Source organism: Arvicola amphibius, chromosome 5 (genome assembly GCF_903992535.2).
Source record: "Arvicola amphibius chromosome 5, mArvAmp1.2, whole genome shotgun sequence".
NCBI classification, from domain to species: Eukaryota; Metazoa; Chordata; class Mammalia; order Rodentia; family Cricetidae; genus Arvicola; species Arvicola amphibius.
This window is the reverse complement of record NC_052051.1, coordinates 72,584,315-72,603,516: the sequence shown is the minus strand read 5'-3', so window position 1 is coordinate 72,603,516 and position 19,202 is coordinate 72,584,315. Positions and strand designations below refer to the sequence as shown.

Below are 19,202 nucleotides of genomic sequence, written 5' to 3'. Positions count from 1 at the left end.
CAAAAAGTCTATTAAAACATAGACAGACCACGCTACTAGTGATGGTTTCCATCGGTGTAATTCATATGGAGGGTTAGAGAAGAAAAAATGGAGACGAATTAAACCTCCATATCCTTTCATTCATAAAAAGTCATCGACTCAGGAGGGGATCGTGAATGAAGATAAAGTCAGGTTTAAAGAACCCTTGCGAGAAAGACAGACAATGAAAACAGATTCACCCCCGGTTGAACCGAACCACCTAGCAAAGACTGCACCATTCTACCACCAAATGTGACATCTTGACCAGTGTCAGCAGATGTGAAGTAGGAAGACAGGCCAACAAAGGAGCTGAGTGTCATTATCCTTACGAGTTGTCACTGAAAGTGGTCTTGTCCTGTTCAAATCTTCCACCACATGAGTATTTGGAGTTTCAGCAGGCTGAAGGGTTGTACTATGGCTGGTGTCTGTATCTGAAGGAATTAAACGAGTGTTATTGCCTTATTCCCTATGCCATTGCCTGAGGGCCCTTTGTCTTAGAGCTAAGTAATTAATACATTCAGCCTGGTAAGAGGAAAGAAACAAGTTTCCATGTCCAGAACTGCGAAAAATGATTGCTTCTTCAAGAATACCACAGAATATACGTGGTTTTCATTTCAGGGCAGAGCTATACAAAAGCTATCACATATATGTTTGCTTGTTTTGCTTAGTCTGGAAGGAAGTTACATGAGCTCACAATGAGGCTCACAGTCTTTGCAAAGGAACAGAAATGTAACCCATGTACAAATTGCTCAATTCCAAGGCCGACAAGTACAGTTAGACACATGGAGCCAAATAGCACAGACAAGCATCATTTTGTCACTTCCTGCTGTCACCAGGCCAAACAAAACAAAACAACACCTACAAAAAGTTTGTAAACAGCCATTGAATTCCCTTATTTGGTTATTTTTGTTCTTTTGTATTTTGCTTCAGAAAGTAAACATAGGAACAAACAAAAGCATATACACATTACTCAATATAACTACGTTGAGACAACTAAGTACCTATAGACAAACAAGACTCATTTTCCCCATAAATACAAGAAATAAGTATCTTGGGAATTATGATTATAGTGTTCAGTGGTGCGAAATATCCCTGAAGTAATTAAAAAGGCTGCTTTTTGTGATGGTTATCACAGATCTTTGGTGGGCTGGAATAACAAGTGCAGAGTGAAACAGAGACCCAACAGCCCATAAACACTGTCAATGCTACCAACTCTACAATTTTCTCAGTCCACCCACACCACTGCCTCTGGGGAGATCTAATCAATTCCAAGTGGCTCCAGTGGGAAGTACTGGGATATGGGGCACCCACCTTGGGACTCCAGCCTTTGCATGCTAAAAGCAAAGACAGACAAGACCCCTGTTAGAGAAAATAGCATGGCTGATTCTGCCATCAGGATTTCAAAGAAGAAAGGCCAGCACCCTTCATTCAAAATTTCAAATTGTCTACCCTGCCAGAAAAAGGCCGTGTCTACTGAGGGCCTGCTCCCACTCTTGCTTCACTTTTCCTTTTGGAAATAGAATTCTTGGAGAGCTATTATGTCATTGTATGACAGAAGCTAACTGTCTTGTATGTGTGTGGAAACAGTAAAGAAATTGCCAGCGTGACCACTCTATGCTATGGATAAAGTTTGCATTGTAGATATGAGAGAGAGAAGAGCCAGAGACATCTGAAAGAGTCTGGAGCAAAGAGCGAAAAACAGAGAAAACAGTAGATTAACCATTGCCGGCAGCCTGGACATGCCAAGGGCTAGGAGAGAAGGAGAACAAGAGAGAATAGCAGACATAACAAGACGGCGAGAGAGCAGAAGAGAGTGAGAGTTAGAAATAGATAATATGAGGAGGGAGATTAGCTGTGCAGAGCAAAGAGCCAGGAGACAGGCATGGGGGCGGGGCTTAGAATATTGTAACAAGCATTTGTGAGTTGTGATTGAGGGATCTTGGAGGCCAACATTGGCTTTGATATGCAGTCACAGGTATATGTCAATGAGGACTCATATGTCCTTTCTGCCAGAGGTGAGGGAAATGACTCCTTTTGGCAGATGGGAACTGGTTTCACAAGCTCCAGAGGAATGCTGGACGTTATCTAACCACCAGAATTCCTCCTATAGTCCAGCTGGAGATCCTTTCTGGATATGCAAACTGCCTATGAGACCTAACACCTTTTTCTTGGATATATAGAATGTAATCTTTCTCTCTTCTTCATGTTGGGCACCTAATGATAATCGTGGAATTCTTTTACTGGGCTTTTTTATTTGTTTATTTCTTACCATGGGTCTCTTCAGAGTCCCACCCCCAGGAAGTACGTAATTCAAACTGTGTGCTGAGTCTTGCTGTGGCACCTCTGTAACTCAACAAAATGGCCCCAGCCTAGCATTTTTAACACTCTCTCTCTTAGGACACATGCATCCACTCACAGCGATGTGCACATCCCTTGCTTTTCTTCCTTTATGGATCTGTTCACACACGTCTCCTGTTCAAAAACTCCTCCATCTAACTTCTCTTTTCTGTCTAGCCAAGTCTTTGCTTTTTTTTTTTTTTTTTTTTTTTGAAAAATTGCTTTCGGTTCTTTGTTCTCCAATGGTCTGTGGGAGGTGTGGGGACCTCTAGATTTCTTTAGTGTTCAATATTGAAAATAAGAGTTTTCATGTTGTCAGATTTATTGTGCTGTTAAGTATTTTCTTTTGTCTGCTGACTTTGAAGTTTCTTTCAATCATGAATATGAATAATGCATCCTTCTGTCTCCAGGATGTTTTACATGTCTAGTGCATACCTTATACATGGCTGTTTATTGGGTATCTGTTCACTAATATTAAGATAAGATAGAATTTCTTTTAAAATGGTAACTATAGAAGTTTTTGGATTTACTTTGGAGATAATTTTGTAGTTATTCAATATGGAGATATATTCACAGCGTTAATAGGATGTATTTCAGTCAGATATGTGTGGAGCCTATGGCTGACAATTTATATTCAGAAAATACAAATAAATGAAACTTCTCTGAAAAAATTTACAAAACCCTGTATTTGGTTATTTTGGAATGTTACATTTTTTTGTGGTAAGAATATATTGTTTTTTCAAAAGTAATTCTACTCCTGAATGTAGTGGAAATACAGTCTTCTACCTGTTGAATCTTAAGAGGACAGAAGCTACTAATTCTTGGTGCTTCTGTCAAGCAGGTTGCTGCTGTCACAATAAAGGAAAACTGCTTTTAAATATAAAAATCAGTCAAATAATTTACTGCCTTCCTTTCTTGCATATTGTCACTAATGTCTTTGCTTTCTCTTTTTAAATGACTTGTATGTAAATAAGAATGGAAGGCATTAGGAAAACAGGAGTTTTGTCTCATGTGCAAACTGTTTATCTGTTAAGTTCATAGCCATTCAAAGAGGGCCAAGAATGATCTAAATCCTAAATCTTTCAAAACCACATTATCTCTGAACCAGGCAATAATAAATAACTGAAGTTTTCGGAGTCATTATACTGTTTATTTACTAACTACTCACCAATCTTTTTCACCACTTAGATTGTCTACCAAATCCTAAATTTATCTTTGAATCTATCATGGACATAGTCATTGATTCCATTATTTATTGTTTCTTTTGAAATCTTTGTACATAAAAAAGAAAGGAATTTTGAGAATATCCCTTCTTTATCTGGGCACGATAGTACATTCAATCCCAGCACTCAGGAGAGTGAGGCAGGAGGATCATCAAAAATTGATGACTAGCTTCGGTCATATAGTAAGACCATCTTAAAGTAAGAAACAACCTACCGCTCCCTCAGGATAAATAGCTTCCAATCTAATCAGCTTAAGACTGACTTACTTCATCTTCCTGCCAGATTCTTCACTCTCTGATAGAACTTTAAATGTAAATGAATGTGCACAGCCACTCCTTAGCAACTTGTATCAGCAAACTCATTTTTGAAGGCACACAAGGATGCTTAAGAAAGCAGGCTGAACTAAAACCAATGCTACATTTTCAAGAGAAAGGGGACTTAGTTAATTCTAAGAAATATAATATAGTAAAAAGTCTCAGATGCTGTTTACCCTTCCTTTCTGTTTGATGATCTTGTCCCATTGGATGTGAAATTGGGTCCAAGAACTCAGTCCAGGAGACGTCCTCTTGACGCTGTGTCGTCATTCTTTGACTTGGATGGTTGTTGCCGTCTGAGGCTGTTGTGATCATGCAGTTCAAATAATTGTCAAAATGTTACTGACATTTGGGCAGGGATATAGAGACTTTATTCTCTAGAGAAGATAGTGAAAATAACTTTCTAGTACTGAGGACAAAGGGATGCATCCATTTAGAATCTTTGCTTTGCTTCATTGGTGCTCATTTTCTTGGTCACCAGCACATAAGTTGGAGGAAGCATAGCATTAACAAGTGCTGCAATAGATAGAGGATGAGTTATAGGCATCAAGGGAAGATGCTGCTACAGTCCCCTACAGAGAGAGGCAGAAGAGCTTAAGTGCATGATGTCACTCTGAGGCAAGCACATCCCAGAATGAAATGCATAATGAGCTGGTGGTGATATACAGATGACATCGGGTAAAGGCTTCCCAAGTGAAAAGGAAGAAAGAGCTACTTATCACAAAAGCACAGATGGACTCCAGCAGAAGCATTGCTTTCGCACAATGAGAAATAGCATGTGGTCATGTGGTTTATACCTTTATCTCATTCTGTGCCGTTAGAGAAGTACCGGAAGAGAGATTGCAATAGCATCCCCTAGAAACAAACACACCAAGGAGCTAGCCACCAAACCCGCTGCTCCACTAATGATTCATTTCCAAGTCTCCATGCACTGCAAAAAGGGTATGAATCAGGTTCTGTGTTGCAGATGGAAACACAGAGATATTTCCCACTGATACCAAGTGATAATGTGGAACTCACACCCTTCGCAGGGCAGGGTGAATCACAATGCCTAATCACTCAGACAAAGGAGTCAAGCACAGGATCTTGCAGAGACACGTTATCATCTGGCATCCTTTAGAGATGATAAGGTTTAATTCTAGTTCCCACAACCCCACATTTCCAGAATGGAGGAGATGGCTTATTTGTGAATGTAATTAAACAGTTGTACATTCGAGATATTCAAAAGAGGTAAGAACAAAAGATCAGACGACATCACCCAGGTATCTTTTCTTTTCTTGCAATGAGAGGATTTACCCCAAAACTAGATTTCTAATAAAATTCTTTTTTATAAGCCTAGTGTTTCACATAAATATAAGGAAAAAGTCAGACTCATATTATACAGTAAATGATTTTTAGAAAGCAGAAAGGAGGCTTCCGTTAGATAAGGCCTCTCATTGTCTCACTAAGTGCTGCCTCTAACTAGATATGAACATCACAAACTTATACACTGACTCTATTTTTTTCATGTGTTTCTATCTATGCCTGACCAGGTGGCTCATTTGGAGCCTTTACAATCTGGATCTATGTTTACTTCAATATGATGTATTAGGAAACCGAACTTCAGGGTCTTTTTTGTGTTGGGTTTTCAATGCCCAGCACTGAACTCAGAAGGTAGCTTCCACCCACATTGTAAAACCCTCCTTTACCAGTTGCCCCTGCTGTCACATGGGAGTCTTCCGTTGCTGTGGGGGAGGGCTTCCCCAGCCATCCATTTTCAAACCACTGGTCCTGCTGGGTAGCTGCTGCTTCTGCTGTACTACTAGGAGCTGCCCAGGCTGTGAGGAGAATGCTGATGGTGAGCCACATTGTCCAGGTTCTTAACAAACCCTTTGATAAGTCTTTCTACATAAAGGGCAGAGATAGATATGTATGTAGGTAGATACATACACACATGCTACATACATACTCATATGATAGATACATACCATATACATGCATAGTCACATAGATACATACATAGATAAATACATAGATACATAAATGATGGACAGATACATGAATACATATATACACACATACATTCATGATAGATAGATAGATAGATAGATAGATAGATAGATAGATAGATAGATAAACAGCTAAGGGTTAAGTCATTTAAATTCTGAAAAAATAGAAATAAAACTTTTAATTTTCCAATCCTTTGATTTTCCAGATGGGAAAACAAGTTTGATTTGCTGAAAAATCATGTATCGAGAGTAGCGCAAAGCCATGACTAGATCCTAATCTGTGGCTTGTGAATTCTAAGTATTATTCTAAGTATTATGTCTATAGCCTCATGTATTCTGCCAGAGAGAGCTTCTGTTGGAAGCATAATCTCCACATTCCAGTGATTTTGCAGCGATAACTGTGGTCTATGGCAACTCACAACACCGGACCTTTGCAAACAGGCTGCACAACCTATAACCACACTCAGCAGAACCGGGCCGGCATGCAAACCCAGGCCGGGATGCCTGGGATGTTGCTACATTAATCTGCCATGTGATTGTCTGGGGACATTTTAAATTGCTAAAGCCTCTTCTTAACAAAGCTAATTCAGTAGAAGAAAAAACTATTCTAGCCAGTTGGAGAATTATATAAATAATAACAGTATCAGACAGGCTTAACCTTTCAAGCACTGTTTTAAAAAGGCAAGTTGACTGGGACAAAATCCCATCAGGGTGCTTCCTGGAAAAGTCAGAAAGCCACTGAAATTTTCATCTGTAACAGCCCATAGCAAATTTCTGATTCATCAGGAAAATTAGAGCTGACTTTTTTCTAGAAGTTGTAATGTCCCCTTAACGAAGTCCAGAGGTTACCAATGTGGATTTTGCAAGCATTGATGGTAACTTTTCTTCATTAACTGTATTTGGATTTCCAAGTATCTACTAGTAAGGATGTCCCACGCTCATCATATTTTGACATTACATGCATTTATTCTAAGTGTCTTAAGTAGTGTTCTGCTGAAGTGTAAACTGTTTTACAGTAATTGATAAGATAGTTGCTAGAACCACGGTGGGAAGGGGACTGAAATGGGTCCTGTTTCCTGTCCATTCTTTTTTCAACAGTCTTCTTCTCGGTTAGCTCAACCCCTAATCTATATGCATACCTCAAATCAGCTATGGTAAAGAATAGAATGCAATGCCTGCCAGACATTCAGTACAATGCTCAGAACAGATGAATCCATGTTTCAAACTTTTCCTTGATTAAACATATCCATCGAATGAGGAATGCCTCAGCTCTTTGTTTCTTCAGTAGCTGTTTCCTATATTTCCCCTTTAAGAATATTCAAGGCTATGAAAATGGTGTTGGGCCATAATTTTCTAAATGCTACAAGATGTTATCTCAAGGATCAGTTTTATTCCAAAGAAGGTAGGCATCTCTCTGAGATACAGATGAAAGATGGATACATTTCATTTTTTCTTTGTTTTCTTGTCCTAGGTTCACAATCCAGTGGTGAAACATGAGATTGTTTTTGGAAAATCTGAGATATTTTAATAAGTAGAAATAGCAATAAGAGCATCGGGACCTTTCCCAAGTTGCTCTGACAAAAGAATGGTAGCTTAGAATTTGAAAAAAAAAAAAAAAAAAAAAAACCATATGGGCCCTGACTTTCCACCAGGGACAGAGTGGTACCATTCTACCACAAAGCAAGGAAGAGAATGCGGGAATCAAGAAACTGGGTGCATCACAGGTCTTCCTCAAAGATGATTTCAAAGATTTGCCCATTCATGAAGCTTTCCCTCCAGATCCTACACTAAATACTTGAAGAGCATGCTCCCAGCACCCATTTCTGAAAACACACACCAACCACCAACACAGAACCATTAGGAATCATTAGCACAAAACCAGAATCTCATATCTACCTTGTAAGCATTCTCGTCTCTTGGAAAATTTGACAACTTGCCATCTTTCTTCCTTATTTCTAAAAATTGTGTGCAGATCTGGCCCCTTTTTAGTTTTGCAGATAAATTGCAGAGACAAAAGATATGGCCAATAGCTAAACAACATCTCTGCTAACTTGGGTACCAGAACTTCAGAGCATCATCCTTCTTACTTGTGCTCGTGGCATGTGGAGTCTCCTCTTCTTCCTGATACTCATGGTGATTGACAGGAGGCTGTGGATCCTGGGTTGAGTTTTCTTCATGAGCAATGGTGCTGTTTCTGTCTACATCTGTTGTGATGATGGTTAAGCACACTGTGACTTTTAAACAAATAGTCTTTAATAATCCTTTCCTTCTACTAAAGTACTTGTGACTGACTGGTCCTATGCCTAAGCACTAGCTCTAAGTACTTACTCTCAATAAATCTGAGTGATTTCACTAATCTGTCCTCTGAGAAAATAAATGGGTACAAATTTCTTTGATATTACTTATTTCAGAATAACTACCTTGTCAGAGACAGTACCTTAAATGATTCATATATATTCATTTTAATAAAAAGTGACATGAAATACCTTGTGTCCAGGTAGTATGGTTGATAAATGACACCCATATGGAGTTGAGTACCCTCATAAAAGTTCGCTAAGGATCTGTGATGAGACATTAACTAAATTTCCCACCGTGTCCAGATGTTTAACCTTCACAGCGTCATAGGCTTTGAGGGAAAGAATCATAAACAAAATGCGCATAACTCATTACCAGTCATCCTGGTGGTTGTCTGAAGTAGTACTTCTGGATTGGAATGGCTTGGCTTCCACTGGGTCCAGTCCTGGTTCTGTATTGGGTGGTCAGAAACCCGAGGAGTGGGAGAAACTGTGATAATGATGATTGGGGCAATTAGAAAATGCTATTTCTTGAGCCTTCGTTGCTTGCTTCGTACATTTTACTCCTCTGTAGTCTACACACCAGCTCATCTATACAGGGTTGTATAGATGGTTGAGTGGAAATGGAGAGAAAAGGAGGGAGCCTTCAGCTTCATCCGCCATGTTGTTTGGTATCTCAATGTCCTTCATATTCTGTCACAGAATACCTTTGGGTTTAGAACATGAGATCTTCCGGATAAAATAGTCAAGGAGGGTGCAGCAGCAGGAAGAACAGCTTTGAAAATCCTAGCCCTCCACCAGGAATTGCCAAAGACATGCAGAGTTTTGTCATCCATGCCAACTGTAGAAGCCCTCTGCACCTGGAAGTCCAAGCCATTCCTTGGTACCATTGGTAGGCGTGCTAGCTGTAGATCCTTAAGCTGGAGAGATTGATAGCTGAGTTATAACTCAGGAATCACTATTTTGTTAGTGATTTTGCTGGGGGAAAGAAAAAACACCACAAGACCCAAAGCTTTCAGGTAGATGATCACCAGAAGGAATCTCTGCCTCAGAGCCATTTGGCTTAGCTACATATTTTCTGAACATACACCAAAAAGCCGTGAGATTCTTATTAAATAAAGAACAAGTTATAAGCAAGCCAACATAGCCACTGAAAGAGGACCAAGACGCATATGCTCATAGAAAAACTAAGAAGTAACCAGCCACCATCAGCATAGCACATTGGAAAACAAAGACATATCAGTTCACCAATGCCCCAATAGCATGCCAAATGGGAAGCCTGGGACAGAAAGTGCAAACGAGATCCATTTTGATAGAATCAGAAACTATATATTTTGTGAAAAACTTATTTGCAAGTTCATCTTCCTTCAAATTTTACTTTGATACCCAAATTAAAAGAAATTACAAGTTAAGAAAATACTTCATCATTAACCACATTTCTAATAAGTATGAAAAAGTCATAGTTAGCCCAAGCCTCCAGGAGAAAGAGGGCATCCTGTTAAATCAAAGGGCATATGTGTTAGTTAGAAAGTAAACTGAACTTGAATACACATTGCAAAGATGGGGGGAAATGGCATGGTAACTTTATACCTTGGAGAGTGACCATATTAATGCATTTTCAAGAGGGGCTTTTGAGATTCCTGTGTAGAAAAGCTGTATCCTGAATCCAGAAGATACTGTCATAGTGATGCTCACTGTGTGAGGTTATTAGGGTTCTTCTCTAATGTTGCTAAGCTCTGTAGAGTCTCCCATCTGAGGAGTGCACCACTTAAGTCTATACACGGAAAATCTGGTCTGTCTCTAGTGTTTGCTGTACCGGTACTACACCCTAGGATGTCTTCAAGTCACAAACTACTTTTAGGTCCTGCCCTCGCAGGTCCTATTCTCTTGGGAATGAAATCCTCCAATTGCAATGGGGTGGATAAAGCTCTAGTTGTCTAAGATAGCTGATGCAGTACCCCCAAATCCCTTCTTCAAATGGTAATTAAATCAGTTTTATGATTCTCATCTCTGTCCAGCAAAATCTTAGCTTCTGACAAGTTCAGGGAAATTAGCCATTGGGCAGAACGGGACACTTTTCTCTACATCCTCCCTCTCCGGGTCCTTAGGAAGTTTTATAGAGCTCACAGATTTGCACATGACTACATAGCAATGCCACTCTCTGCTTTTGCTAATTAACAACGCTTTTTTAAAAGCTTAGCTGGTACTTAGTCTTCCTTATATTGTCGTACTGTTATATTGGTTTTCAGAAAGTTGATTGAAACTTTTAAAAATTTTCCCTTTAATTGCAACCTTTTTTGATTAAGGACGTTCTTGAGCTCTGGCTTCTATGTTTTAAGTGATTCTAGGGCCTCCCAAGCTTTCAGTCCAGGGTCATGTGCAACTTTTCATCTCTATCCTTCAAGTCATGTTAACATCTGTCCCTGTAGTCCACCAGCTTCCTGTAGGCACAAGTTCTGGCCTTTCCACCCCTGTGCTCCCATTGTCTGGCACAGCAGGGACACAGTGAGTATTAGCTGTGGCCTTTTAATATGCCTTTCCCTAGCTATACTTGAGAATGAGGATATTCTATAAGAGCAGACACGGATAAACAGAACAGGAGGAACGTGAAGTGTCTGAAACTTTAGGAGCTCTTTTTCTCAGCAATATGCTTTGGTTTCCATTCACAAAATTTCATTTCCTCCTCCAAAATCTCATCAGAATGGAACTGAGATAAAAATCACAGGTTCACATCATCCGTTTCCCAAGAGAGACACCACATCATGTAGGTCCCTCAGCAAGCCTTGCACGAATGGTTCTACTGTAATTGATTGTTCTTACTGGTGCTGGAGATAAAATCTTCATCATCATCAATGCCTGATCCAGAAAAACTGGGGTATTTGTCTGTGTCATCTTCATTTTCCTCCTTTGGCTCCCAGCCTGTTGGGTTGGTATTTGAATCCGTACCTGTTGTGGTGACTTACATTAGTAGTTGAGCTGGCTACCAAGCAACCCATTTTACTACCAAGGAGGAAAGTCAGGCATGGGTGGTATTATGGAGTTCCCAAGATTTCAAGAAGAAAGTGAAAGAGTAGGTTTGTATATCTGTAAACCCTCATCTCTGAAGCTAATACATGGACCTTAAAACAACTGGCTGTGATTTTTTTTTTACAACTCAATATTCTTTTTTTTTTGCGTGGAAAGGTTGTTTATTAGGGAAGGGAGTGTTCCACAGTGGGGTAAAGGGGCCAAGGGGGGGGGCGAAGAAAGAGAGAGAAGAGAGAGAAGAGAGAGAGGGGGGAAGCAGAGAAGTGGGGAGAGAGGCAGAAGCGAAGCTGCCTCGCTGAGAAGAAGACGGAAAAGAGAGTGAAACTCAATATTCTTTAAGGAGGCTAAGAATAGCTACAGGCAGAGCCTACCTAAGAAGTTAGAGAAAAATACAACAAAACACAGGCCCAAGCAAATTCCCCTTACTTCCAGGTGTCTTTCTTATTACATCTTTAGAATATTCTCTTAAAGCTGAAGAGTCAGGATAAGAATAGGAAAATAACCCTATTTGCTCTGTCAAGACATCTTCATTAATACTCCAATGTCAAGTTTCTACTATTACATAGCTACAATCATATATTTTAAATTCATTTTAAAATTCATTCTTCTAGTCTTACTTCTTATCGGGTTTATTGGATATATGAAGGAAGGGGCTTCATTTTGACATTTCTAGAAAGGTGCATAAAGTTTCTCAGTCTTTATCTTTCACCTATGTCTCTAATGCAAATAGAAGGAACACTGTTCATCCTCATTAAAAATTCTCATAAAGGAAAAAAAAGGTCAATTAGCAGAAATGTTCTTGCCATTTATTATTCAATCAAAAAGGTTAAAAGAGGTTGATTACAGTGGACTTCAGTCCAGGGTTTGAGAACTCCTCACTTTCAATTTTTGGATGCTGCTTTTAAAAAGAAAATGGAAACTTTTGACCTCTTCCCAGCAGTTACTGAAAAGGTGTCTTTTTTTTTTTTTATTAAAAAGTGCTCTTCTAACTTCTGAATGCAATTCAGGCTATCTAATGGAATCACCATTCGGTTTTCTTATTATTAGTGTCCAACCCAAGATTAAATCAATTGATAGAAATCTATATGTTGGTAGTTTTGCCTATGTTTTTTATATCCTTAGAAAAAGTTTTGACTTTGCTAATTTGAGGATATTCCCAGACACTCTTTTAGAGTTGGAATGTTCTGTTATCACCAACATCTTGCTCCACTTCGTAATTTCCTAATTAACTTTATCCTAGGCTATATCGAGTCCTATAAAGTATAGGGAAGAAAGCATGTATTAGTCATATTAAAAACAAACATAAAGATATCAGAGTTCATGATCCTTCCTAAATTGACACAAACATTTTTAGGACAGAATGACATTTAGACTTGAACCACGTCCCATGGGTTAATGAGAATTATTAAGGGCTGTCAAACAGGCATATGATATACGGTATCTGTGTCTCATTACCAGGCATCTTTGTTGTGGTATGAAGATGACTCTTGGACTCTGATGGTTGAAAAAACCATGAAAACCAGTTCTGGGCTTCTTGCCTCTTGGGCGGTGTGTCAGAGGTGGTCATCAAGGCTGTTGTAACCATGATTAAATTGATTGTTGAAAGGTTAATTATCAGTTCCTAAGAAATAGCATGGTAAATACTCTCACTCTCTCCCTATCCAGAGAATCGTCTATCTTGACATAGATGGTAGGAAGGAAGGAAAGAAGAAAAGAAGTTCCGTTTCTTTCAGGAGCCCAAACTGAAGTCCATAGAACACCAGAGGTGGAGGAACCTTAAACACCAAGTGGTCCACGCTTTCATCTAAGATGAAAAGCCAGTGCTAGATACTTGTCTGAAGTCCAGTTGGCAATGGAGATGTCTCAAAAATTACATGAGAACTATCTAAAGTTTCAGTTTGTAAAAGGATTGAATATTTGTCTCCTTCCCCATGAGGCCAAGTTAAAACCAGTAGTGAGAATTTCAGATATAAAATGCTCTTTTAAAATATCAGATGATATTTTAAATAATTTAAGATTGAACTAAACAATTTAAGATCCTCTCCAAATCTGAACTGTTGTGATTTTAGTGGTCAGCTCTTAGGAACCCAAGCCCTTTGATGTTCTTCACAATTGAAGGTGGCCAACCAATATCATCCCCAGGAGTTTAGGGTATGATATTCTGCCGGAAGTCGCAGGCATATAATCCCATAAATTCCCAATGCAAATGAGAATGGAAAAGGAGGGGGGACACAGAAGAAGATGTCTTCCCACTTTTGCCCAAGGAGTTCCACATACCCTAGAGACATTCCCCCATAATCATTTTCATGTCCACGCTCTACTTTGCAGAAAGAAGCAGTCCATTTTGAGTTCAGTTTTTTAAAAATAGTATAATGTACCAAGATAAGCAGGATGAAATGAAGGGACCCAATGACTCTACCAGTACCAAAGCAAGTCTTGATTTGAACACTCCCAAAGGCTGCCAATTACATCATCAGTGATGCACATGGAAATAATAGGAAACCCAAAAAAACAGGGTAAGTTTAAGCAGAGAAAGCTGAAGCTGCCAGTAAGTTTCCGAATACAGCCATCAATGAAATTCCTTTTGCCAGCTATCAAGAGAGCTGAGAACCAATCAAAGAAGAAAGACAGCTACAGAGCCCTTTCATTCACGCTATTTGTCCTCTGAAGGTGTATCATGCATGTCAGGATAACAAACATTTCCTTATTCTGCCATCTCTTCCCTGTGCCCACCTCAGCATGACATTAATCCCTGTGGTATGCTAACCACAGCAGAACATCAGCAAAGTTCCCTTGCATGATGGTTTGTAGAGGAAGGATATAGTTTATCATGGTTTTACAAGGAGAACAAATGTCTAAGGCCACTTTCCCTTCTGACATCCTGTCTGCAGAGAGAATGCCTATTCTGAAATTACCTGTCGATACAAGTTAATACATGAAGAAATCCCTATTACTTCCCATTATTGTAGACTGATTCACTTTCCCAACTCCCCAGGCAGAGCTGCCAAGTCAAAATAACTGAGAGCTAATGATCAAATACTCCCAGGGCTTACTTTGTGACCCCTACGTGCTGTTATAAAGCAACAGGTCATTGTCATTCTTAAAACTTTTGTAAAAGGTTTTCAGTGTCCAAAGGAATGAAAAAACTCTATGCTTCCTATTCATGAATCAGTCCTTCTCTTTCATTGATGTGATTGTTTGGTCAGTTAATGTCTTTCTAGAGGTCACTTCCTGAATGAGTCATAGTCATAGGAAAAAAATCATCTGCCTCTGTGTTCATGTTGCCAAAAATGAAAGTAGGGCATTTAGGAGACACTGGATCCACAGGTCTCTGAGGCCACTGGATGTCATCAGCACCTGATGCCAGCATGAATGCTGTCTCTATCTGATAATGAACACCCACCTCTAACCCCCACTGAAGACAGGTGACAAGCAAAAGATGATAGTTTACCTGCAGTTGACATCGTGGGCTCCTGAGTCTGTGTCGTGGATTGTGAATTACCAAACCAAAACCACATCCAGTTATTTTGTTTCTGAGTTGCTGCATGGCTGTTTGAGTGTACAGTTGAGGCAACTAGATTAATTATGAAAATATCATTTAGTGAGATTCCCCTGTCCTCTATAGAACCTGTACTTTGCCCTATATAGAATATTTCTATTTATTATAGAATGAGGATTTTAAAAATGAAGTCAAGCTCCACTTTTGTCTTTCCAGCCTCCTAACATCTCCCAGGATTGTAGGACCCCAAAGAGCAGATTGGTTCAATGTTTTTCAGTCTTCTACGCCAACTCCTCAAGTCATGACCAGAGAAATCTGAAGCAGCGAACTAACTGCGGTGGGCAGAGATTTGTTCTTCTTCTGATGACATCTGTCATTCAAACATGATCTGGAGGTCTTCGGTGCAGCATAGCTTACAATAACTTCATCTTCGGAAGGTCTTTGAGGATGTCTGCATCTTTTCTGTCTGTTCAATGTCGTGCCCAGGTAGTATGTGACATCTGGCTCCGCCCACACTCATCAAACACAAGTTAAACTTTATTGTTGGGCAAGAATTTTGGAGATAGTGCAAATTTAAAATGGTGTCACTAGATGAAATTTTCTCCAGTATCTATTACTTTCCTACGTAGAACTGATAAAAGCAAAGAATCACTAAACTCTATTCAAGTTAGAGAAAGGTTTATAAAAACATTTATTAATTAAAAAAATCTTTTATCTGACTTTCAAGTTGGACTGTTTCCAGAATGTTCCTCCATAGAAACAAGATGGCAAATTTCATTGAGATAAATGTCTGAATCAGCTCTAGCTTTAAAAAGAAAATGTTTTAAATCAAACAGTTCTCTGAAAACCTTTGGTCTTCTCAGACTGCAGGTAGTTCTTACGTACCATGGAGAACCTACTGGATATCATGTGAACTTCATTTCAGAATCGGGACATAACACACAACGAGTGTCAAAGATCACATTAGTGAGAGCAGAGGTAGAAGTTACTCACAATGGCCCAGTAAGATACCCACAAGAGTCTACAGAGTCCCCATTATTGGATATTGCACTAAAGATGCTTAGTTTCTATCGTTTACCCTGAAGTACCCCAGAAAAAAAAGAGCTAACAAGAAATGGACATGCAGGAGACAAATGGGCATCCTTTCTCTCTTCCTAAATGGAGCTGTGTAAGAGGAGACAATGAAAGAAATGTCAGCCTAGCCATCAGTTTCTGATTTGCCCCACCCAAGTAAGGTCATGCGAGACAGAAAACAAATTATGCATTTGACGCCCAGAAGACAGGAAGTGGAGCTTTCCAAGGCAAGAGCCTATTTCTTAAATTAGTTTAAGCTTCTTGATTCCAGAGAATTCCAGAATGCCAATAAGAAAGGACTGGCGACACACCCCCAGTCAGACTCTTCCAAAAATAATATTTATAATTAACAGTCAGTGGGAAACTCCAAGTTGAAAGAGCCTGTTGTTCCTGCTAGTTCTCCCTGTTGCCACCCACTAAGCACCCTTGAGAAAGGAATGAGCTAGTTTGGCTAAGCCAAACACGGCTTCTTCCATGTCCTTAGCCAGCCTAGCTCTTGACCTCTGCTCCCCGGCACGCTAATCTGTGTCCACTCCCTCTCACTATGTCTCAATCCTCCACCCAACAGTGATAAGTGAGCTTCTGGGAAGCTCCTCTTTGGACTCAAAAAGCAGGATTCTACTCAGAAGGCTTCTCCATGCCAACTCTGTCATACCACATGCTATGTCCAAGTACCCCTACCCTGGTGGGGGAATTAGCCCTTCTTCCTCGCCTATTGAAAGGAACTAAGTTGCGTGCCCTGTTAAAAAGAAAGCAAAATTCTCCGTTCCCTCAAAGTCTGATCTGTGCTTTTATTAAACCTCACACACTCCTTTACTTTGATTTCTGAGCTAGGATGTTGTATCCAGGAAGGTGGAGCCACCTCTGACCCCCATAAACTAGAGGGGTGTCTGGACCAGAGAAGCCACACAGTCTGGAGTGAGTGGATAAAAACCTCACGTACCCTGGCTTCTCTTTGATATCATCCTCTAATTTTAACTACCATAGAGAAGAAACAGCCTGGGAGGGCGTGGAGTGCTTGCAAAGATATGCCTTGTGTACTTGTCCATGTGTGGGGGTCAAAGGTTGTTTCCTACCAGACTTTTTGACATAGGAGCTTTCCTTGAGCCTCCAGCTCACTTGTTTGAGCTGTCAAGCTCAGGTTTTTATGTGGATGCTGGGGATCAAAACACCCAGGTCTTCACGCTGGCAAGGCAAGCACTTTACACACCGAGCATCTCTAAGACCCCAAAATCTGATGGAGGATTTTTTGGACAGACTTCAAAGAATTTCCTGGGAATGACTGGAATTCTGCACCTGTTCATGTCCCCCATTCCTCTCACTCAGCAACCTGGTATCAGAAATCGAAAACATTGCTAATTTCCATCAGAGTGCTGGGGAGGCTCTCTGGCTTCTGAGTGACTAAGGGATTAAAAAGGGCCCTATCTTGAATATTCACAAGCCAGTACGCTCCTGCCAAACCAGAGAGAAGCCAGAATTCCACCCCTTGCGAGCTGCAGCCAGGAAATGAGAAAATGCACACCATACTAGGATACCCAGTAAAGACTTAGCTGCCCTTTTTGGTTTGAATAGTCCTCCACAGAAGGAGCCCAGTTAACTGAAACCCCATTCTAAAACAAACAACAGGGGAAGTACAGAGAGGAAAATGGAGGAGATAAGGAGCTCTGAGCACCTTTCCAACAGAGCCCAGCTGCACAAACCCAAAGTCCCCTAGCCACACACCCGAAGAACACTGGAATCTTCCCTAATAGAGTGCAGTCTACAGCTCTGCAGCTGGCGAAGGCACTCAGAAACCCCTCACACTGCTGTGAATTTGACCATGCTCCAGAGAATATATGGGCAACACAAATTGCTTTTGATATATTTGTTCTTTCTTTTTGTTGTTGTTGTTGTTTTTCTTCTTTTTTGAGGGGAGGTCAGAAAGGTGGGGGATGAACCTAGGAGGACTAGGAAGTGAGTGTTATTGGGGCACATTGTATGAAATTTCCAAATAATCAATAAAAATATTATGCTTGTAAAAAGAAAACCCTTCACATTTGTTCCTTGGACCAAAACACAGAAATGGTTTAGAATAGTCTGGCTAAAGACTATGACTGGATAGTACACAATCAGAACCTTGAAAATAAATCAGATTAAAACATAGGGTTTTCAGGCAGGGCTGTAGAAGGAACTCTCGGGATGCTGTGCACACTCTGCAGCTGTAACTTTAAAAGAATAGTCTTATGCATAGTGAAAAGCAATAAGAATGAACCAAGCAACAGCAAATATTCTTTCTATAAGAGGTCTGAGGCAATGCCCAGCCATCAGCAACAAGAGAAAAGAGGCACCTCCCTGAGGAAACCCTTCCAGTATGGCACACCTTATCCCAAGCTAAGAGGAACACAAGCGATGTGTTGGAGGAAATGTGAAGAGCAATAGTCAATGCACACCGACCAGGAGCATGGACAGGCACAGGCACCTGACTCTAGATGCCTATGGACAGCAGAAAATGCCTGGGTGTGCATCACTCAGGAGGGCCATTGGCATTCTGCCAAAGAGCTGCTATAGGAAACCCACGGTGATTCCCTTCTCCTTACTGGTTCTCGGGGTGCTCCTGGTGAAGTAGGATTCATCCTCATCTCCAGTTGGGTATTCGGTGGGAAGGGAAGTGTGGAAAATGTAGCCTCCTGAGGTGCTCTTCTCACTGGAAGATCCACTGCTGACATCATCATCAATAGTATTTGAGGCGTCGATGTCTTCTTGGTGTGTCCTATACTCTCCTGTCTTGCTGTAGCGGGTGCCATCACGGTTGACAATAGCTGAGGGGAGACAGAGGGCACCTTCAGAACTTCACAGCAGATAGATCTTGAGTACAGGAAAGACAGTGGGTTGTCGTGTGACATGACTTTGAGGCTACTTTCATTTGCCTTAAGAACATCTGTCTGTCTGTGCTGAGATACAGTGGAGGAGATGGAGATGAGGCAGAAAAAGCTGAGGTGCTAGGGAGTCCCCACACTTGAACCTGAGCTTCGGATATCTCTAGACAAGGTAACCCTGGGAGCTTCAGTTTCCTTACTCGTAAAGGAATGGCACTGCCTTCTGGATGGGGCCGTGATTAGTGTCCAGCATAGTAGTTAAAATAACTAGAGGCTCCACCCACGACACCTCCCCTACCCTTTGCAGTCCCTTCTGAAATATGTGTAAATTTTGTTGCTATTAATTCCATCCATCTCCAGAAAGGATCTGAAATAGAGATGTATGGCCTCCACAAAGAAGATAAATTTGCAATCCATTAGAAAGATTCTTTCTAAGGGGTAACTTTTGTCAGTTTAAGCAAACCCCTATTTCTGGGTAGAAAATTGATTTGTCTGAATATTGCCAGAGATTCAACCTAAAATTAGCAAACACACACACACACACACACACACACACACACACACACACACACA

The 19,202-nt window shown here is 40.4% G+C and overlaps 1 protein-coding gene across 3 annotated transcripts in view; it reads right to left on the bottom strand.

Annotated features, from left to right (window-relative positions):
- Cd44 (CD44 molecule (Indian blood group)) overlaps positions 1-19,202 on the bottom strand; it is an 84,877-nt gene that overhangs the window by 20,850 nt on the left and 44,825 nt on the right. Inside the window, exons 5-11 of one of the 3 annotated variants that reach the window (XM_038331305.1) lie at positions 18,351-18,572; positions 10,995-11,120; positions 8,551-8,664; positions 7,968-8,084; positions 5,581-5,709; positions 4,069-4,194; positions 348-449 (exon numbers count right to left, since the gene is read on the bottom strand). In XM_038331305.1, coding sequence (XP_038187233.1) covers positions 348-449; positions 4,069-4,194; positions 5,581-5,709; positions 7,968-8,084; positions 8,551-8,664; positions 10,995-11,120; positions 18,351-18,572 — 936 coding nt within the window. The remainder of the gene's footprint in view (positions 1-347; positions 450-4,068; positions 4,195-5,580; positions 5,710-7,967; positions 8,085-8,550; positions 8,665-10,994; positions 11,121-18,350; positions 18,573-19,202) is intronic. The other 2 variants (XM_038331306.1, XM_038331307.1) reach the window with 2 other exon arrangements.